Here is a 23164-nt window from a genome sequence, read left to right on the forward strand (position 1 = left end):
CAAAAATTGTTTAAACTTAATATCGTATTTAGTTTATGATTCGTTGTTTTTATGCAATATAGGCTATGTAACTCGCTTTTGGGGTATGAATTCAAAATGTAATGAATAAAACTGAAATTTGAGGTAATATCTAATTAAGGATTGAGGCATTCAGCCACACTAGTAAATTTGTGCAGATGGCTATATGATCACAAACGTTAATTTTAGAAAACAAGAGAGCTATGCTCAAATATATGGACACGTAGCGCCACCTAATGGCAATAATTTTGATGACGTCATAGCAAAAAAAAGTAATAGCCTTTTGAAGAAAATTTTTATCTTTAACCACTGAAAAGCAAAGCAATGGGTCCAGTAATTAAGGAGAAAAGCGACTTTTTGAAAACGTGTCAAAGAACAACAACAACATAATATTGAAACAATCGTTATGGCCACTACGTGTCCAAAAAATGATAACAACAACAGTTCTTTAAATTGGTTCGTCGCTATGTTGATCTTAGTGGTCGACATTAAAAGATTATTTGAAACTGTACATGGTTCAATCAATGACATATAACAACTCCACTTAAGCGTTCGTCACTCTGCTTTGAACAAATGTATTCAAACAAAGTACTAGTGTGAAATATTGAAAAAATTGAATTATGTCTAATATATAGTTTCATATGGGTGCTCCCGAAGCATGCGAACCAAGATGGCGGACATCGGAACGTAACATGGGTAACAGGTTAGGGTTAGGCGATAATTTTTTTCCAGTTTTCCTTTTTTTAGTCCTATTATCAGTTCGAAGACTGGCCAAGAGCCTCCCGTAGTATTTATACCTGAAATTATGGCCTAACCCTAACCTAGTACACATATTACATTCCAATGTCCGCCATCTTGGTTCGCATACTTCGGGAGCCCCTTCATATGTTTTAAAAAACATTATCTTTCCGGATCATTTGAAACTAATTTTTATAGACTCCAAGTATCGGACGCTTGAACAAAACTCCTCCAACGATCCGCGTGACTGCACTCGGTTCGTCGACTTGCAGTTGATCAAAGTCCAGCCCACTGTTTTGTTTATTTTGGTACCAGTTGAACTGTAGCCCAGATTCGTTGAGCTGATTTGGGAGAAAACGAACAAAATGTCAAGTGATGAAAGTTCTGGTGAAAAAACACCATTAATAAGGGCAGGATCAAATGCAAGTGTTAATAATGGAATATTTCCGATTGCACGGTAAGAATTTTTATTATTATTTGTAATGACTAACACCTGCATAATAGAACTACACTGTACACAAGCAAAGTGGTTTTAGTTTCATTTAGTATTGCAGGGTTATTTGGTCAGTTACGGCCTATATATTACGGCTGTAAGGTGTACTGGTGTACATGAGACCCGGAAATTCTGAAAATTGGATTTTCCTTCTATAGTACAATCATTTGGGTATAATGAAGTTAGGGTTGCCAACCGTCTTTTATTTCAAAGGACAATCCTTTTTTTGAGATTTTTGTCCTTGTCCTTTTTAAGATGCTAATTGTCCTTTAATTTTTCCAACATCGTTTTGCCCGATAGTTATAGTACTGTGTTTGATATTGTTTCGTTCTTAAATCGCCTCCGTTTATGTATTTGCAAGCTTTTACTTATTTTTTTTCATTTCGCTTTGATATGGCTCAAATAGCAAAATAAATGCCAATTTTATAAACAATTTCAAATATTTTACACTAATTTTCCGAAGATGGCAAGTGGCAACACTCCAAGATTTGAGTGAATTCTAGTTCAATAACTGAAAATTCTTTGTATAATTGGTCTCTAAGATTTTAGATTATTTCTCAACTCTGCGATAACGTATTTCAGTATTTGGAAAAAAGATTAGACTTTGATGAAAATTCAACATTTGGAAAATTATCTTTTTTGGATAATCTTTCTCCAAAATACCAGACACTTGTAAAAATTGTAGAGCATTTGAAGCTAAAAGACAAACTTAATTTGAATATGTTTGACCTATTTGATGAAGTTGCACTCATTCAAAAAAAATGGGGCACGATTCAAAGCACTAAACTGTTCACAGAATGCAGCTTGATTGGGTCGATGTTAAATAAACATTAAATGAAAAACACATGAAGATTTTTTAATATATCTTTTCTGCTTGTATTAATTTGTATTTCCTTGTTTTATTGTTCTTTCCTGCAAGTTACAAAATAAATGATGACGGTAATCTATGTCCTTTATTGAAACTTTTCATAGTTGGCAACCCTAAGTGAAGTAAACGCTGTAACTGCTTAAATATCACCTAACAATATTGTGATGTGAAATTTTAATATAAAAATATTGAAACTACACCTGTATTGTCTCAAAACGCTTTCGAAAATGCGAAAAAGTGGATGATTCATCTGTCTTCTCGTGAGTCGAGTTGTCCGTCCCGTGAGTAGAGTTGTCTGCTCCCGTTTGTCTCATGCGTTTAGTGTATTGTGTTTCCGCAAGACGGACTTTTTTTTAAAAAAAAAAAATTTGGTTTGTATTTTCACCCCACATTTTAGTTTAGCATTATGTAAGCACTAACAGCATTCATTTTCACACCACATTTGTGTTTAAGGGTATTTGAGCAGTTACGGCGTTTGCTTCACGAGACCCCATCATTTTGTTATGTTTCAGTGTCAAAGCAAACAGCAACAAGAATCTCTATCTATCATGTGCAGCCATGTTGCTTGGTTCGTTATGTCTTGGAATTACGCTCGGTATGTCATCACCCATGATACCTGACATGCAGGATGATGAGTCAGCAAATGCTATTCCTATGACTGATTCTGATTACTCATGGTTTGGAGTGAGTTAGTTTTTAATTTACATTGTTGGAAGAAGTGGATTTGACATAACAAAAAAATAAAATCTAATTATGCACCAGACTGGATTCCATGCTAGCGCTCTGTAAAAATTCATGCGAGCGGAGTTAATTTTGCACGCCGAAAATTTGTTACCCACCAGTAAAAACCGGCTGAAATGGCGTTTAAATCAATAAACCGATTACCACCCAGTCTACTGATGTACAATAAAAAATTCATGTGACTGAATGGGCTTACATCAGGATAGGTTTCCTGAAGGGTCGATTTGCTCTAGTCTACTAAGCTAGTCACTTGGGAGCCAAAAGACACTTATAAGTTGTTGGCATTTATTTGAGCTTTTATTATCACACAAGTCATAATGTAGGATGGAATAACGTTGTTTGTTGGATAGCCCGAATGTTATTTTCATATTATCGTACAAAGCAGATTGCGTAATAGTCCAATTATGTGGCAAACCACATTAATTTGTCAATCAATAATGATTTTGAATATCTGAAATAGATTTATATGGCAGTACAATAATTCAATAAGTACAATATATTTTCCAAGTTTTTGTTTTGTAAAAGCCATTAAGGTGAGAGGAGCAACTATGTTGTTGAAAAGCCTATTATTGTTGCCACGCCTCCGCCACACCCACATCTTTGGAATCATTGTATTGATGTAGGCTTACCATACGTCCCGCTTTAGGCGGGACAGTCCCGCTTTTTAGCGTCTTGTCCCGCCGTCCCGACAAGTCAGCCAAGAGTCCCACTTTTGCGTTCAGCCATCTAGCATAATAAACGAACATGTTCTCGTTACTGTTGTTGCTGTGTAGCGCAACGCTAGCGTACTTACAAGAGATGAATGATGTATTTTGTTTGTTTCATTGTTTCCCGCTAACATTGTTAGCAAGCGTATCACATGTAAAATCAATTCTAATTGGTCCTGTTCGGACGTTCACGTGAATGTAACATTGAACAACGTTTTTTTAAAGGTGTTATCAACAAAAAAGCATGCTTGGGCAAATAAGTAAATTCTCAATGCTTGAAAACGGCAGACTATCTCATTATTCTTTATTCCTTTTGCTGTACATAAAAAAATCTAAATTCGGATATTTGTATCGTTAGCGTCTATTCCTTTCTATTTTTCGAACTGAACCCGATATTTAAACAGAGAATATGCGCATGAACTCTCGATGACAATATGATCAATGAAGACAGCCGGGATGGCTTAAATGTAGCCTATGTAGTAAAATCAGAAACTGTAAAGTTACAGGAGGCGTCCGCTTTGAAGTCAAAAAAATATTGTAACTCTATATTGATGTATTTTTTATTTCTTAGTCTCTGATGACACTTGGAGCAATGGCAGGAGGTATATTAGGTGGAGGTTTTATTGGATTCTTTGGGAGGAAGCTAACTGCAATGTTATGTGGGATTCCGTTTGTTGGTGGCATGTTGGTAAGTTATTTGTTTTATTCAATCACTTAGAAAATTCACTGAGTTGTCATCCACAATAAGAAACATGTATTAGCAATGTATCATCATTGGGAGGAAATAAAATAATATCTCAGAATTGCATTTTAAAAATATGGCTTCAATAATAAAAAATTGAATCACCTCAACCTCTGATGGACAAAGAGAAAACTAGATAGCGATAAAGAGACTGCCGACTTATCGATCTTCCGCATGTTCAATATTTTACTTGACAATTTTGACGAAGTACGATTTCACATGAGTTATTGTCGCAAATTGTGTTTTTTTAGTTGGCCACATTCTGAATAAATTCTCCTGCTGAAACACACAGCAGTATTTCGCCAAAAACAAAATTCATCCAAAATCAATAGGCTTCTGGTCCGAGATATGATGAACGCGCATGCAAAATTTGGAGCAGATTCAACCTCGCTTTCATGAGATTTTGCCTGAACCGATTCAAATAATTTAATATCTGTTTCTAAAAACCCAGCCCTTCTGATTTGTGAATAGTATCTGGTGAAGGCCATTGCTCATGACCCCCAGAAAATCACTCTGTGGCCCTCTCGGACCCCAAGGGCCCAGTTTGAAAAAACAGGATGCACTGCTTTTTATGATAACGTTCAAATTTTTTTTTTCTAGTTGATGGCATATGCAGTGAATGTTCCAATGTTGCTTATCGGCAGAACACTGACTGGATTCTCTGGGGGCGTTGCTTCATTAGTTGTGCCCGTAAGTTTTTTTAGTGATTTATTCTTATCAATGATAGGACTAAGAGGTAAACGAGCATATCGGTCGGAGACCGAAGACTTATCGATCGGAGGTTAGGGGATCCCCCCAAACAGCGCTCTTACTCCATAGTGACATCGTGTGTCCCATCACTAAATAATTAATAACTCGCTAATTATACGGCATAATTGATCGAAAATCAATAGGCTTCTGTTCTGAACTATGATGAATGCACATGCATTTGGAGCAGATTCAACCTCACTTTCGTGAGATATCGCGTGTATCTAACAGACAAACAAACAAAAAAACAGACAAATACCTATCAACATACTTACCGATCTTAAGATCGATAAGTAATGAGGTGTAATTAACAAAACGTAGTTAAAGTGCAGTAAGTTTTTGAGGTCAGTTAAGTAAGTGAAGTTTGAGGTCAGAGATATCCAAAATGGATTTAATATTCAAATTCATTCGAAATTTATTACAGTATATTAGTAGTGAGTTATTTGGTTTATCCAAAAAATTCTGGTGTTATCATAAAGATTGTAGATACCTGCTTTGCTTATCCAGAAACCTTATCTTTCAATCCTCATTTTATATGGAGTTCTGCGACACCCAAGGGTTTCACCAGCCCAGTCGAGGGTTCCATGAGTTTCCATTTAAATCTAACGGTCCATATAAATATATGTGTATTATTCAAATGAAATCAAGTACCTATAGGTTTGCCAATATTTTTCACTTGCTACACATTAAAGACACTTTCGTTCTGCCAGTATCAGCCTCTGGAATTTTTTATTGGAGTTCTGCCCCGCCAAAATAGTTGAAAACCGCAGGATAAATAAAAATGATATATAGATCCATGCAAAGGCTAATATTGACATTTTAAACATCACGCAGCTTCAGCAAATTCTTGGTGTTATTTTAGGTCATTGAACACTGATAGTCAATAGGGTTGCACTTTTAGTTATACAGGGTGTCCATAAAGTCTCTTTACAACTTCAATTTTGTTATGAAGTCAGTTCTCAATGTATCTTAACCAGGTTTGTTGTTTTTTGATCACTAATTGTTTAAGTATTTTTATTTCATTTAATACATCTGTGAGGCCCAAAACAATATAACAATATATGGTATAGAATAAATTCCCTCTGCAATTTCAAAAAATGAAGACTTGCACTAACTTGCAAATAGATGTTTATAAATTTATCCAAGCAGTATATCAGTAAATAAAGTTCCATTTTGTTATTTTAGACTTATATCAGTGAGACATCCACTCCACATCTTAGAGGGTTGCTTGGCTCGGCAAATCAACTCAGTATTACATTTGGAATATTGATAGCATATGCACTTGGTGAGTTGAAAATTTGTTATTTTTTAGAATCAGTAATTTATTTTCCCACCATACTAATCGAGATGTTATGTTCTTTTAAATCACTTATGATGCATATTTGGTAATTTTTTGTCTTCTGAAAGTGTTCTCTTTTCAATAAAATATTCATTGAAGTGGTTTTGGTGTTTTATTAACTTTTTAAACTACTAACCTGAATCAAGCGTTGTAGGTGTCACTGCCTGAAGACCATTCGATGTCCATGTCCCCTCGCCACTCCTGTCACACAATTAATGTTAGTTTTCCTTATTATTTATAATATTTTTCTTATAATACGTTTAAATTGTGTTGGCAAATAATTGAGGATTGTTTGATTGATACTAAAATACACTTTATGAATAAACAATACAAAAAGTAGTAAAATGGTCCTTCAGGATGAAGGGAGGCGAGACACCATTACTGGTTATCAAGCAGCGTCACCTGTGATTTAAGTCTAACAGTAATAGATAAATCAAACAATAATTATTAAAGAAGATTACGTCGAAGTAAGTTTATGCGACCTGCTAGAATACTCCCGATCCAAAGAAAAAGCGGTTAACGAACGGATAATAGCCCTTTTCTAACTTATATAAGAAATATTTGTAGTGCTAGTAAGAATATTAATATTTAATACAGTGGCGTGTGAGTTGTGTCGATTACAATACCATATGGTAGTGTTCTCAACATTTTTGCTTGAGCGGAACCACAATGAAACATTATAAAGGCTATGCAATAGTCTAAACCAGGGATTCCAGTGTTGCAAAGCGAAGCCCCGCAATAATTTATAAAATTAAAAACAATAAAGCACATTGTTATTTACTGAATAATGTCCCTGACCTGAGTAAACTAAAATTACTTTATTTAATGACTCAGATGTATTTGCTGTTTCGTATTTAAAAATATTTAGTATTTTAATAAGTAAAGGAATAGCTTGTGAAACTTCCGAAGTTTCTCTCACAAAGCCCGGGGGCAATGGTTTATGCTGACCTACGGTGTAAATGTCTTTTATAGTCTTTTATTGTATCAACTCTAAATATTTATAAGAGCAAACTTAAATACGGAGAAAATAAACTGATATCTAAAGTGTAGTAAATACAATAATGTGACAAACCTAGTATGTTTTTGATTATATTCAACAATATACATATTAATAACAATTTGAATGGAAATTTGTGGAAAACTTGGTTGTACTGGTGGCCAAATTGGCTTAGTTTAGACCAGTGGTTCACAACCTTTTATGGCTCATGGCTCCCTTCCGGATGATTTTAGTTTTCATGGCTCCCAGATTATCATTCCAGTCATATTAATAGTGTTATTTCGATTGGTAGATTCCTAATTCCATTATATTCAAACAATTCATGCTAATAAAAAAAAACTCCTAAAATAACCTTATCTAGCAATGAAACTAAAGAACTGTCAGTTTGTCTGTCCAAGGAAAGGTAAAATCAGTTTCCAAGTAGCATTGTGGCCTCCTGGTTACTGCTATGTTGCCCCCTTGTGAACCGCTGGTTCAGACACATATTTCAGTACAGTTATTTAATGTATATGTAACGTGGACGGATATTCCATATTGAACCTGTCAAATTAGAGCAGCTCCGCAAGGAGTGATTTCTGGTTTAAAGGCTTGTTCATTTGATACAATTCTCGTTTTAACAACAGGTATATTCCTGACATGGCGATGGCTTGCTATAGCATCTGCAGTACCTTGTGCGATGTTGACACTATTCACTGCATTTGTTCCCGAGACGCCAAGGTTTCTACTCATGCAAGAAATTGAAGAACAACAAGCAGTTCCCCCTCAGCATCAACATAGAAGACAATCTAGGCATTCTCTTGTGTTTTTGAGAGGTCAAAGTGTAAGTTTGCCCATTGAATTTGTAGGCGCTCCGTAGTATGTGTGCCAAGATGACGCACAACCTGATAACCCTAACCCGGTACACATGCTATGTTCAGGTTGTGCGCCATCTTGGTACACATACTACATGAGCACCGATTTGTAATTGTAACTCACTTAGTCAAGCGTTCAGATCATTATAGAATTTTGCGTACCCTACACTGGACTCGTAGTTGACTGGCTGACTACCAGGGCAGTCCAAAACGACTTGATATCTAAATGTTATATTTGATATTTTGCAAATTTTTGATTTGGGAGAATAGTTTAGGATAGTTTAATTTGAAAACATATAAATTTGAGAAATTGAAGTCTAACTAAAAAGACCAAATAGGCTTTCATTTGATCTGTGAATACAGTGGAATATCATTAAATCCGGAACTATCAGTAACTGTATCTGGAGCTGACATGTGGAAGCTATGGCCCGCGGGACAAATTCGGCATGTTGGGTAATTTATTCTGGCCCGTCTGATGCTGTCACAACCAAACTAAAACCAAATTTTGATGTTTTAACTGAAAAATAGCTCGAGGAATTTTTTGAGATTGAGGTTAAATTGAGGTTTAGCACGATCCGCTCATTGTTTTCAACTTTTGCTTTTGTAACACTGTATAACATTCGAATGTAACTTTTTACGTCACACTTACACGGCCCGCCACTTTAGGTGGGCAAAATTTTTGGCCCCTGGTCTGAAAACCTTGTCCTCCTCTGATCTAGAGACTTGTTCATAGTGTAAATGCCTTTCAAAGATCTCAGTTGTATGCTTGAAGGGATTGTATTTAACTGGGTGCTTGTTCTTTAAAATTGTGTATTTGGTCAACCTACCCCACAATATTCGAAAAGAAAACTAGCTGTTCTGTTTGTCAATTCTCTTAGCTTAGCTGTTTCTAAAGTTGAATGACTGGGGCTCTAATTAGAAGCGGAAGGATATTTGCAGGTAGGTAGAGAGTAGCAACGCAAGAGGCCTATACGGATATGTATATTCAAAATACCGGTATAATTAAATTGGGGTGCTCCCGGAGTATGCGAACCAAGATGGCGGACATCGGAACGTAACATGGGTAACAGGTTAGGGTTAGGCGATAATTTTTTTCCAATTTTCCTTCTTTTAGTCCTATTATCAGTTCGAAGACTAGCCAAGAGCCTCCCGTAGTATTTATACCTAAAATTATGGCCTAACCCTAACCTAGTACACATATTACATTCCGATGTCCGCCATCCCTAAATTGGTAATAATATATACGTCCTTAAACTACGATAATATTGTAGCACTTGGTGATATCTAGAACACAAATAGGTGAAAACATAAAATGTTGAACTATTTCACCCGGGTGAGTTCGGCGGGCCATATTAAATCGTCATGTGGGCCATGGTTTGGGAACCACTGTTTTTGCTTGTATTATCCAGCTTATATTTTATTCGTCCTATAATCTCAATTTTTAGGCGGATATTGAATCTGAACTTAAAGCATTAGAAGACAATTTAGGAAAAGCAACAGAGACTGTATCATGGCTTGATTTGCTGAGAAAGAAATCAATTAGAACACCTTTGCTGCTAAGTCTTGGTGTAATGTTTTTTCAGCAAGGAAGTGGGGTTAATTGTGTTATGTTTTATTCAAAGAATATTTTCAGGGTGAGTGTACTTTTTGTAGCCTACCGGTGGGTACTCCTGTAGTGTGTGTACCAGGTTGGGGCATAATTTTATTCCGATTTTTTTTTTTCAGTTCTATTACGAGTTCGGAGACTGTCTGTTTTAGCAAAGTAAATATACCCCCTGCCCATGGCCATAGGCTTTCGTCCCTTTACACAACTTGATATAAAGTAGGGGAATAGAATTAGTTACCCCCACATTGATACACACACACTTCTGTAGCACCTACCGGTGTCTGCCTTAAGGGGCTGATTTGGGGCCATTACTGTTTATTTATATAGAATGTTTTATTAAGCACAAGTTTTTAATATAGCACTAACTCCACCCGAAGAGATAATGCCACCCAAACTTACCTGAAGGGCGTAACTTGGCTGCATCTCAATCAGGTCTCTTTCAATCAAGTATACATGGTTTTATATAATAATTTGTTTTGGCCTACTCCATGTTGCAAAAAAAATTACTCAAAATATGTTGAATTATTATATTTTATGGAGAAATCTCTGGTAAAGCATTTTTGTTCAAAACAATCAGCTTGATTATCTTAAAATATCATTATTAAACTTTATCAATTTCGAATTTAAATTTTAACTGAATCTCACAGGAATAACAAGGAATAGCAATCCCACAATTTTTAAACATCACTTAATATTTTTGTTACAGAACGCAGGATTCACCTCAGAGACTATGCAAAATGTTGCCTTGATCCTCGTTGCTTTTATTCAAGTTCTTTTCACATTTATTGCATGTGTTATCATGGATAAAGCAGGTACCGAACATATTCCAATTCCGTGTATAGGCTGTTCATAACGTCTTAAAATTTTCAAATTACAAAGGGAATTTATCGATACCAAATATGTTTTCGGCCATCACAAATGTATTAAATGAAGTAAAAATACTTGAACAATTACTGATCAAAAACAACAAACCTGATTAAGATATATTAAGAACTGACTCCATATCAAAAATCAACTCGTAAGATCATGCAAGCCGGCCATGTAAAACCAAAAGATTACCAGGGTTTGAAGTGCACCGATCTAGAATATCAAAACAGCGAATTACTCTCAATGAAAACCTGTGCTATCAAGCCAATCACTTGGGCTTTCTTCACATCTTGGATTCAAATACCGCCACCACACTCATGGTGTACTTAATTAGGCAGACTATAGCGGGGCAGAAAAATTTTGTATCTTTCAAATATGGTTACCCCTTACTAATGGTCTGATATCAGTGGCTACCTGTACAGGGACTTGGGTACTTTTGTAGTATGTGTACCAAGTTATGCTTAGGCCATAATTTCAGGTACAAATACTACGGGAGTCACTTGGCCAGTCCCCCAACTTGTATAATTGAACTAAAATAAGGAAAATTGTAATGAAATTATGACCTAACCCTAACCTGGTACACATACTACGTTCCGGTGTCCGCCATCTTTGTTCACATACTACAGGAGCGCCGGAACTTGTTGAGGACAAATAAGCATCACGCAATGAAGTTTTAACAAAATCTTCTTATTTTTAGGTCGAAAAGCATTACTGATTGTATCAGGCAGTTTCATGGCTCTTAGTTCTGGTACTTTTGGACTCTACTTTCAACTTTCTCTATCAGGTGGAAATAACAGTACAGGATTCGATCTTGGAATTGTTTTGGAAGAGTTAGACGCATGTGAGTTATACATTTTGGAAGGGATTTTTCATATTTATTCTGGAAAGAGAAAAGTCGATAAGATGGCGTAATGATGTGGTTAACCATAACCTCTCGTCTGGTTAGATTTTCGTATGCGAATTGTTAACCAATTATTTGCTTCAGATGCATGGTGGTGGACGAAGCCACATCTGACCAGCGGATTTAGGAAAGAATATATATATTTATTTGGGGTAAAAGGAAAGCTAATAAGACGGCCTAATCATATCATGAACCACGGCTTCTTGTCCGATTACCAGTCCATGTGCAGTATAGGAATAGTTAGCCAGTTATTTTCTGAGATGCATGGACTTGGGGGTGGAGAAAACCACATCTTCCCCGCGGTTACGTGAACTAACTTGCGACAGCAAGGAGGTCTAGCAATCAGCTTGGGTATAAAATTATCCCCGTCCCCATGCGATCAGAACCTGCAGAACAAGAGCATTCCTAATGCTTGGCAGTTGGCACGATGCACCAGTTTCTGAGCCAGTTATTAGTGACAGATAATTATATTACAGCAAATTTTGAATATAGCAATATTTCAAATCAAACAAGCATCATTCAACAAGAGTGCCATTTTTGTTTAAATTTTGCGTTATGCGTGTGCGTATAAGCTGATCCCTTAGTTTGGCAACTTTTTTTGAGTTTCAAAGTCGTCTTATATGCGAGGATATACAGTTAACCTCTCTCTGTACTGTGTTTCAGCATCTGGGAACCTGAATTGGTTGGCACTTGCTAGCCTACTAATCTACATGGCCGCTTTTGCAATCGGTCTCGGTCCTGTACCTTGGCTTATTTTATCAGAAATCATTCCAGTCCGGGCGCGAGGTAAAGCAAGTGGATTGTCAACAGGCTTTAATTGGGTTTTAGCTTTTATTTTTACAAAGGAGTTTCACGATATGCAGGTCAGTACTTGAACTTAATTGTATGCCAGTAGCAAGGCCTTAAACCCCCTAGAACAGAAGCTTAATCATAATAGGATTTACATATTTATCCCGGGGGAGAGGAAAACCGATAAGACGGCTTATCCATATGGCGAACCACGGCCTCTCGTCCGGTTACCATTCCAAGTCGGGTATGGGATTAGTTCTATTGTTTGTTTTCGGAAGCATGCACTTGGTGGTGGAGGAAGCCGTAACCGACCAGCGGTTACGTGAACCACCCAACGACGGCGAGGAGTCCAGCAATCCTCTCGCACATAACCATCTCTGCCTGGGATTATAATAATATAAAATGATGAACCACGGCCTCCCGTCTGTTTACCAGTCTATGTCAGGTATGTTATCAGTTAGCCAGCTGTTTGTTTTTGGAAGCATGGAGTTGATGATGGAGGAAACCGTAACCTACCAGTGGTTATGTGAACCACCCTACGGCGTAGAGAAGTCCAGCAATCTTCTCGTCTTCAACTATCTCCGCATGGGATTCGAACATGCGAACGCGAGCGTATTTCTAACGATTAGTGTGATGCACCACATCGCAGAGCCGAGTTTAATATTATAAACCTGTTACATATCTAATGAATAATCTTCTATTTCAGGTCGCATTCACAACACAAGGTACGTTCTGGATATTCGCTGGTATTTGTTTGATAGGCATCTTCTATCATGGCATCTTGCTTCCGGAGACCAAAGGAAAAACACTAGAAGAAATTACAGCTTATTTTGATCCCCGCCCGAATATTCACACCATAGAAGAAGAACCAGAAGCTTAGTGGGCTGTAAATGTTTTGAAAATCTTTTAATGAAGTAATCTTTTAATCTGTTATCTAATGTGCTCCAGGCCAAAAGTTGTTGATGAAGCAGAGAAAAATGAAAAAGTTTTATTGCAACAAGGCCCTTTTAAAATTTACTCTGGGCTTCTTTGTATTACATCAAATTTTGGGAAAATCTTCAGTTTCTCAACGATGGCATGTCGGTAGAATTGTGTCAATATATTTGATATTGGTCGATATCCTACCTCATGCCAGCCTTCAAAGGTTTAGCCAGGGGTGTTTGAGGGTCAGATCGCCCATGCACCCCCCCCCCCCCCTCCCCTGAAATATAAAATATCTTTTTTTACTACTTTTTGCTTTTTAAACCCTAAAGCAGCGGTTCTCAACCGGGGGCCTCCTAGTGGGGCCACAGAGGAGTTGGAGGGGTGCCACAAGGATGGGCTGAAATCTGAATTTACTTTTCACTTTAAAAGAAATTTCACAGTTTTTCCTAGTTTGCTGCTCAACAAAGTTATTTCGCAGGGTGTTTTCGCTTTCTTTTGTCCAAGAATCTATCAATGAAAATAACCCAATAAATACCTCTGGAATATTAATTAAAGTGGGGGCCATGAGTGCTAAAAGCCTCCGAAAGGGGGCCACGAGTCATAAAAGGTTGAGAACCACTGCCCTAAAGACTCTTGGAAACTCAACATTTTCAGGTCTGGCGATCCCGCTGGTCGTTACAGTCTAACTTGGCAATCAGAAATTTCAGAATCCTCCCTTTCAAAATTCCTACCTACACCCTGCCTACCTTGATGACACTCAAAATATATTTTATGATTATCATTTATACTATTATCAATATATTTATATATAATATGATCACCAGTATATATAACATCTCGTAGTGAAAAAAAATCGAAGAACTCAATATAAACCGAGATCTACTTCTGTACTACTATGCCCTGATTGCAATCTAAACTAAACAATATCTTTGTACATAACAGCGGCTGCTTCCTTGAAGCCTACTTCAGAGCGAATTATACCTTGTATATTCATTTCAAGAAGTGTTCCATTACTTCTGTAATACCTCCAATTCATGACTATAAAAAACAACTTTTTACTTGTTAGTCTCGTTAAGAGTTAAAACATGAAAACGTACTAAAACAAAGTGCAATACCACATCTTATTTTGTTATATTTCATTTTCGTTTTACCTACCTCAAAACTTTTTTTGATTGAAAGAGAATTTGGGGCTCCAGAAGTATGCGAACCAAGATGGCGGACATCGGAATGTAATATGTGTACTAGGTTAGGGTTAGGCCATAATTTTTAGGTATAAATACTACGGGAGGCTCTTGGCTAGTCTTCGAACTGATAATAGGACTAAAATAAGGAAAATTGGAAAGAAATTATGGCCTAACCCTAACCTGTTACCCATGTTACGTTCCGATGTCCGCCATCTTGGTTCGCATACTTCGGGAGCACCGAGAATTTTTGGGCTCTTATATTGTGTATGAGTGGGGTGTAAAAACTTATTGTTCGCTATTTGATGTTTGAATTTACAAAACCTGAACACAACTATCATTAATTCAATCTAGTATGCCCATTTAGGGCAATCATATCGAAATCTTGCTCATGAAAGAGGTTAATTTAACAGCATAGAACAGTGCTAGCGCAAGTCAAAAATGAAAATCTTTCATCCCTATTAAATTTATTGTTGTCTAATCGTACCGACACCCTTATCAAATCACAATAAATTTTGAAAACTAAGATCAAAGCTTATTAATAGTGCTGTAATTGCGACCCTAACTTTAATGTGAATGCAATTTATTTCCCTCTTTTTTTCCAATCACATGCAATAATTTTCATACAGTTGCCATAAAAATGGATTTTTCCGGCTAAAATCCCTGGAAGTTGCACTTTGGTGGTGGTTCTTCGGCAAAGTTTAATCCCAATAGTATTATTGGTTAAGTTCTAATCAAAACACTCAATTTTATGATAATCACAATTCATTCGATTGTAAACCACATTAAAATGATTGTGATGATGGCAAACTGTCGGTAAACTTTGCAATTTTAATATCTGTGTATTCTCTATTTTATTGAATATTGCCTGTTATTGTATTTACCATATGCATTTATTAATAATAAGTATAATATATATTTCATATCTGCTTCTTGATTTTACGGTACTCCCGAAGTATGTGAACCAAGATGGCGGACACCGGAACGTAGTATGTGTACCAGGTTAGGGTTAGGCCATAATTTTATTTCAATTTTCCTTGTTTTGGTTCTATTACGAGTTCGGGGATTAGCCAAGTGACTCCCGTAGTATTTGTACCTGAAATTATGGCCTAACCTGGTACACGTTCCGGTGTCCGCCATCTTGGTTCACATACTTCAATCAGTATAGTGTAAAATGTTCTTATCAGTGTTATGAATTAATGATTTTATCTTTTAGGTACCGGAAAAATCTTTGTATATATTTGGGCTGATAAGATCGGATTTTTATTTTTATTGCGGGGAGATGGGAGAGAGAGATTTATTGGTTCGTCAACCGGAAAACAAGTATTGTAACAATAGAAAATATACTTGACTGAGGGAGCGATACGACCATACGGACGGTCATCAGTGTCAGCTCCCCCCATATTTATTTGCATGTGGCCGTGCGGTGTGGCACATTAAGCTAAGCGTTGGGAATACGTTTGCCACCGCAACCTTGATTACCCTGCATGGGTTCGTAGGTTAGAATTCAATGTGGGGATAATTATGTGCGACAGGATTGCTAGACTCCCCTCCGACACAGGGCTGTTCACGTAACCGCTGGTCGGTCACGGCTTTCTCCACCAGCAAGTTCATGCTTCCGAAAACTGGCTAACTAATCCCATAACCAACATGGACTGGTAACTAGGGCTGGGCATTTTTATAACGGAATTTTGCCTTCGAAACCAAACGCACGTTTGTCACAAGCAGTAAAACATGGCGGCATTATTGGTGCTCCCGAAGTATTCGTACCAAGATGGCGCACAACCTGAACTTAGTATGTGTACCAGGTTAGGGTTGTTCAGGTGGTGCGTCATCTTGGTACGAATACTTCCGGAGCGCCCCATTATTACCCATCGAATTTAATGTATAATAGAACATAATTACCATGATTAAATCCACAAAATGGAAGTACCGGAGGCTAATTCGAGAGCATGAAACGATAATGATAATTTCACGAAGGTTTCTGCTTAATGACAAAACATTGACCAAATGGCACCAGAATAATACGAATACAGATTGTACAATTGAAATTTCACAAGCTTGTATATGAACCTCAACATTAAATTTTGAAATATTACTCATTTTTAGATTTTAAAAGCTTGTTCCAAATATTTGAATTTATCATTAAAGTGTTGATAAATTCAACTTACTGTCTGGATCTACTTGGATAATTATAGTGTTTATCGTATTTTACGCAATTTAATAAAAAAATATATGTTTGTGGCGTCAGGACACTTTTTTTACACAGCCCGTTATGGCGTCATAATTGCTTCTATAAGCCGAATTACGTCATTGTTGAAGATGGGGCTCACAAGCAGCATAGCATGGGCCCTCTCAGCGTCTAAATCCGACCCTACTCTCATCTCATATAATAATTGGGCTCATTTGTTACTTTATCCGATGCCGCAGAGTCCTGTGATCCAGTGGGGTAATGATACCAGGGAGAGCCATAACCGAATAGTCGACTATTTCGAATACATTCTAAAAAAAAAAAATTTTAAATCTGAATTCCGAATACATTATGAAATACTGGAACATACGAATTGGGGTTTCATGATGTTATTATTGATTAAAATTAGTTATTTTTTGTTCTAAGAAAATAGACTTAATAATGAACATTGCAGTATTTATATCTAGGAATTGTGTCCCATCTTGGCAAGCACAGAAAAAAGAACGACTAGGCGCTCAGTGAAATGTTTTAAATTATACAGTAAAATCAACATTAACTATTTTTTTTGACACGGCTAATTTTCGTTATGAATTCTGACTGTATATCGTCAGCGTGACATCGTTGAGCTAAATTCTGCCACAATTATCCCTCCACACAGGTATTGACTGTTGTTCTACTACAGACGTTTTTACTTTGCTATACGTTAGTTTAGAAAAAGGCAACTGTTATAACGCGATCGTCGTCATAATCAAATGAGTGGACCCAATTTACAAATTTCCATCCGCCAATGACGGAGAATTAAGACTGAAAATCGTGTTTTATTTTTCAAGCCAGATCTGATTTAAATATTTCATGTCGGCAGTTATGCTTTTATTATTGGTTATAAATTAACACCGCCAACTTAATTAAAGTGAACGATATTGTCATCAACGGCGCCAGTCTAACAATAAAATCCGCGATTGATACTAAATAATATTTAAGAGCTATTTCTTACGCGGTAACTTGCAAGAAATTCTCGTTATGTTCGGTCATTATCGAAACCAAGGATGAAATCGTTTAATTACGACAAAATTTCCTTTTAGATTTATTGCCGCGGTAACCCCAGACTATGTTGAAATATACGATAATAATTGTAAAATATTTTCAATCAAAAACATCCTCGCCGTGTTATAAGCACTTAAAGTTGTGGCTGACCTAAATCATCGGTGCTCCCGAAGTATGCGAACCAAGATGGCGGACATCGGAACGTAACATGGGTAACAGGTTAGGGTTAGGCCATAATTTTTTTCCCAATTTTCCTTATTTTAGTCCTATTATCAGTTGAAGACTAGCCAAGAGCCTCCCGTAGTATTTATACCTAAAATTATGGCCTAAGCCTAACCTAGTACACATATTACATTCCGATGTCCGCCATCTTGGTTCGCATACTTCGGGAGCCCCAAATCATTTCATCGCCACTTCGCAAAGGGTGTCTTCGATAAGATCTCCCTAATACCATATTTCTCTTTCCGCGGACCCGCATCTGAGTTAGCAATGTTTGTAAACAATTTTCCCCAGACCACGATGTGAAATACGTCTTTTGTGCATACGTCTCTTTTGTGCAGTTTTAATCACCCGGATGAGATCAATAAAAAATATATATAGTAATATGATACCATTGATATTACCACTGATCTGGCTAAAAATAGGATGTTTTATTTGCAAACAAGAACCATGATGATTTTACCATTGATCTGGCTAAAAATAGGATGTTTTGTTTGCAAACAATAACGTAGGGAACGTCATATTCAAAGGGTCTTGCTGTCATACACAGTCCTATATGATTACATTTTTTATATTGACGACACACAAACAGTTTAGCAACAATTGCCAGTTTGTTTTTATGATCTGACTAAAAGTAAAATGTTTTGTTTGCGATCAAGAACGTAGAAAGCGTCCTATTGAAAAAGTTTCACTGCAAGGCCCAGATCTAGGATTACAATTTCTTTACACCACACATAGCAATAAATATTGTTGATTTGTTTTTACGAACTGCATAAAAGTGAGATGTTTTGTTTGTGTTATTACAGTATTCGCTGCATACAATTTCTTCCGAATTTACTATTCACGCGTTGGTACATGTCTTATTTTTTGTTGGGGCTGTCAGCTTTGGTGATTTTCTCCACCATTTGTCTGTTTCTACTTTTCTTTCTGATCGTGTATTTTCGGCGAGATAATACGAAAACCCTTATCTTCAACTATCTATATTTAGAAGAGTAACACCCTCCACATTGGCCTTGGTCTTGAAAAAATCAATTTATCATTCTGACGTAACCGTTGACTTTTGCTAATTAGCCATTGTTATTAAAGTGGATGAGAAAACGGCATAAACAGAGATAAAATAACGATACGCAGATAAAATGGTATTTGGCGTATCGCGCTAAGAGTTGAGAATACGCTCGCCACCGCGCACCTCTGATCACCCTGCGAGGAGTGCAAACTGCGTCCCGCAGGCCAAATGCGGCCCACAAAAAATGTGCGGCCCGCGGTGAAGTGATAATTTTGAACGGTATGCCCACAAAACGAGTTTTGGGTTGAGTTAGTCTGGTAGGTGAGAACATTTCCAATCTATTTGTGTCGCAAAGCTTATACCAGTACCTGAGTCAAAACTAGATAGCAAAAACCTGTTGCAAAATACACAATGTTATAAAAACGGTTTTCTCATTGAATTCATAAAGTCGGTGTGACAGTAAATTTAAATAGCAGTTTTTAACTCAACAATTCTGCAAGAACTAGGGTTACCATATTTTTGTGACCCCAAAACGGGATTGTCATTAAGAGTTCATGCGCTGTCTGTCTAAATATCGGTTTCAGTTCGAAAAATAGAAAGGTATTTACGTTATCGTTGAGCACCCTTTGGGCGTACAGGGTTTACACGCATAGGCGTAGCCAGAGGGGCCATGGCCCCCCCCAAAATTTTCAAGAATTCCATTCCTAATTCACCAGTTTTGTGGCATCTTGTCTCGTCACGCTTGTTGATTGTCATTGTTACGTCACAAAGACTTGACCGTTCGCTCTTATGAGCAGTATGGTTTCGCAAGCTTTCGGTCAGTTGCTCGGTCTTCATTTGTTCTCGCCGGATTTTTATTCGAAACGCTTGGATTTTGATGACCAAATTACTTCGATGGCTAAATTTAAACAGGCGAAATTAGATAGTTTTTTCCAGCTAAATAAAGACTCGCTTTCCTCAAATACATCAATAAGCGCTTCTCAGGCTGTGGATGCACCGGTTACGTCTATCACTTCTATTCCCGAAGATGAACTAATAATCAACGAAGGGAAAACAAACGATCTTGGATTTATTCTTAAGAAACATACACAGCTTACCGATGCGGAGAGATACAGGCTTCTAACTTCGGATGGTCCGAAAAACGTGACGATTCTGGATACTGTTAGACAAAGTCGTCGTTAATTTCTCAAAAAATGGATTGACGATAACAGATTTTGCAGTTGGTTAGTTTACACCCAACTCTCTGATGGGGGTGGTTTGTGTAAGATATGCATAGTCACGCAAGCACGTTTGAAGCATGGAACTCTCAGGGACACTGCCTTTGTTACAAGACCATGCATTGACTACAAAAAATTTATTGAAAAGGCTGTAGCACATCGAGACACAAATTACCACCGAGAATCAAATATAGCTGCGAAAAATTTTGTCAAAAGCATGGAAACTGGTCAAAATGTGCGTGCAAACATGGAGGCCCAATATGCTACGCAAACAAAAGAAAACAGACGAATAATGACTTCCATTGTCAAGACTGTCATGTTCTGTGCTTCGGGTAACATATCCTTGCGCGGACATTCCGGGGATAGTGGAAATTTTGTGAACCTTCTTCTATTTCGTATCGACGCAGGGGATGAAGATTTGAAAAGGCATTTCGCTCGAATGGCCGGAAACGCTAAGTATACAAGTCCGATGATACAAAATGAAATTCTCAAGGTAGCAAGCAACATGATAGTGCAAGATATCGTTATGGAGGCTAATAAATCGTTTGTGTCCGTAATAGCCGACGAATCATGTGATATTTCTGGGAAAGAACAACTAAGCATCGTTTTGAGGTATGTGAAAGGTGGTGAAGTGTGCGAGCGCTTCACAGGATTAGTGGAAATGGATTCTGTTTCTGCCGAATCAATTTCCTCAAATATTTTGACCCACCTCTCTGGTATAGGAGTGGATTTGCAAAAACTTGTGGGGCAAGGCTATGATGGTGCAACGACAATGACAGGTCACGTCAGCGGTGTGCAAAAACGCATTCGTGATAAATACCCGCGCGCAATATTTGTGCACTGCGCTTCTCATTGTTTGAATTTGGTCATAAATGACCAAAGTAAAGTTGCAATCATCAGAAGCACCTGTGATATCATTCGTGAGACTATTCGTTTTTTCAGGGAGAGCCCTAAAAGGCGCGCGGGTTTAGGAATTAACATCCCTTTGTTCTGCCCCACCAGATGGTCTGAGAAGTACAAGAGCATCCGAATCTTCAAATGCAACTTCAAACGAGTACTTGAGGCTCTTGATTCTTTGGCGAGAGATGCTAACAGTGAGACGCGGGCGAAGGCTTTTTTTCTGAAATCTGCTCTAGAAAAGTCGTCGGTTATCTACGCCGTATGTTTGATTGGTCGATATTCGGCACTAATGGAGCCACTAGCGCGCACTTCAGGCGGTCGGAGTCAGTGTGCCGTCAGTAAAGAACCTCACATCCTCTCTTCAGAGCGTTATCGCTGAAGAACGCAATGACTCTGAAATCGCATTGAATATTTACAAAGAAGCTTGTGAAATAGCTGGCTTGAAAGAGTTGACAATACCCAGAGTAGTCGAAGTACAAGTGTATCGCGACAATGTCTGTGCTGATTCAGCATCCCAGTATCTTAAACGTTCTGTATATCTCCCATACGTCGAAGGCTTGAGCTGCTCTATTCGGGAATGCTTCATTGACAACCCATCATTTTTTTCATTGCTATCAATTCTTCCACCGAACAAACCAGTTCACGTGGATGAGATAGAGCGTCTGTATTTATTGGATAACCTCCAGAATGAAGTGAGAATGTGGAGAACTTCTTTAAGTTCCGACGTTAACGACGAATGTTTGGAGGGGCTTCTTCTGAGCGCTCGAGATTATCCAAGCGTGTACACCGCAATACAGATCGTTATGACGCTACCAGCAACCACCGTTGAGGCTGAGCGGTCTTTCTCCTGCATGAAACGGGTAAAGACGTGGCTGCGCTCATCAATGACGTCCAATCGCCTTTCTGATTTGTGTGTGCTTCACTGTCACCGTGAAATGGTCACCGAGGAGAAAATTAATCGAGCATAGTTAGCGGGAAGCGAAGGATGGACTTTTAATCGGGGCGATGTATTTTACTTATTTAAATTGCGTTGTTAATATTTGTTGTTTCATATAAAAAATTGGTTATTAATGGATTTTGTATTCACAAAAATCCAGCTGAGTAATTGAATCAGTTTGCTTGTTGACCAACTGTTGTTGTTTTGCGCTTGAAGAACGGGTGTTTTAAACCCAATATAAATTCTAAAATTTTCAAATTTGGCCCCCCCCAAAATTTTGGGCTGGCTACGCCACTGTTTACACGTAACAATTGTAGCGATTATCCGCTAACAAAACAACGAAACAAACAAAACCACGCACCCACGAGACATGCTAATTGGTAATATTCGTGTATTATGCTGACTGGCTGAACGCTAAAGCGGGACTTTTGGCTGACCGGTCGGGACGCCGGGACATGCCGTTGAAAAGTGGGACTGCCCCGCCTAAAACGGGACGTACGGTAAGCCCAGTGGCGTAGCATCCACCCCCGCAACCCCCGTGGTCACGGGAGGGCCCACAGCGCAAAGGGGCCCAAGCGATTAGAATTTAGAAATTTAAGCCGCAAAACCAAAAGCTGCATCGCAAATCCAGTAATGCACATCTTATAACGTTGATGTTAGTTCTGCTCAAATCGTTTTGTTACGTAACAATGCCAGGCAGTCGTCGATTTTCGGCGTCTTGTGGTTTGATCGCATCTGCAAAATTACGAAGGCTGTCAGAATGATGTCGAAAGCAAAACCTCTCAGTGGCGCACAGAAACGCAGAAAACGGGCAGAAGAGGAAGTACGTATGAAAAAAATAAAGTAACCAAGATAAACGGCAAATTTTAGATCACCATCGCCTTTTAATAGCGACATGTTATGCTTTTTAACGAAATGGAAAAAGCGTTGTTTTAGCTTATGTCCGAGAGTTTTTAGGGTCATTTCCACGAAATATTTTTGTGGGGGGGCCCACGAGAGTCTTGCTACGCCACTGGGTAAGCCTACCCCTAACAATTCCTTAAAAACAATAACTAAAAGAAACATTTTTTGTTGTGCTTGCAACTACAGTAGAAACTCTACCTACGAAATTAATTCGTCCCGGAAGCCCTTTCGTAGGTAG

General features: G+C 37.9%; 2 protein-coding genes across 2 annotated transcripts; both read left to right on the plus strand.

Annotated features, from left to right (window-relative positions):
• The first annotated feature begins 950 nt into the window (after positions 1-950).
• LOC120344695 (solute carrier family 2, facilitated glucose transporter member 8-like) lies at positions 951-14511 on the plus strand. Its single transcript, XM_039414000.2, has 11 exons — positions 951-1213; positions 2630-2801; positions 4137-4253; positions 4908-4997; positions 6240-6339; positions 8014-8210; positions 9687-9875; positions 10554-10659; positions 11412-11555; positions 12279-12478; positions 13111-14511. The coding sequence occupies exons 1-11, from the start codon at positions 1122-1124 to the stop codon at positions 13282-13284; spliced, it is 1581 nt and encodes a 526-aa protein (XP_039269934.2). The 5' UTR covers positions 951-1121; the 3' UTR covers positions 13285-14511.
• A 5922-nt stretch (positions 14512-20433) lies between these two features.
• Positions 20434-22054, plus strand: LOC144422835 (uncharacterized). The gene is made up of 3 exons (XM_078112698.1): positions 20434-20798; positions 21189-21345; positions 21452-22054. Exons 1-3 carry the CDS (start codon positions 20434-20436, stop codon positions 22052-22054), a joined length of 1125 nt encoding a protein of 374 aa, XP_077968824.1.
• The last annotated feature ends 1110 nt before the right edge of the window (positions 22055-23164 follow it).

The sequence above is a fragment of the Styela clava genome, chromosome 5 (genome assembly GCF_964204865.1).
Source record: "Styela clava chromosome 5, kaStyClav1.hap1.2, whole genome shotgun sequence".
NCBI classification, from domain to species: domain Eukaryota; kingdom Metazoa; phylum Chordata; class Ascidiacea; order Stolidobranchia; family Styelidae; genus Styela; species Styela clava.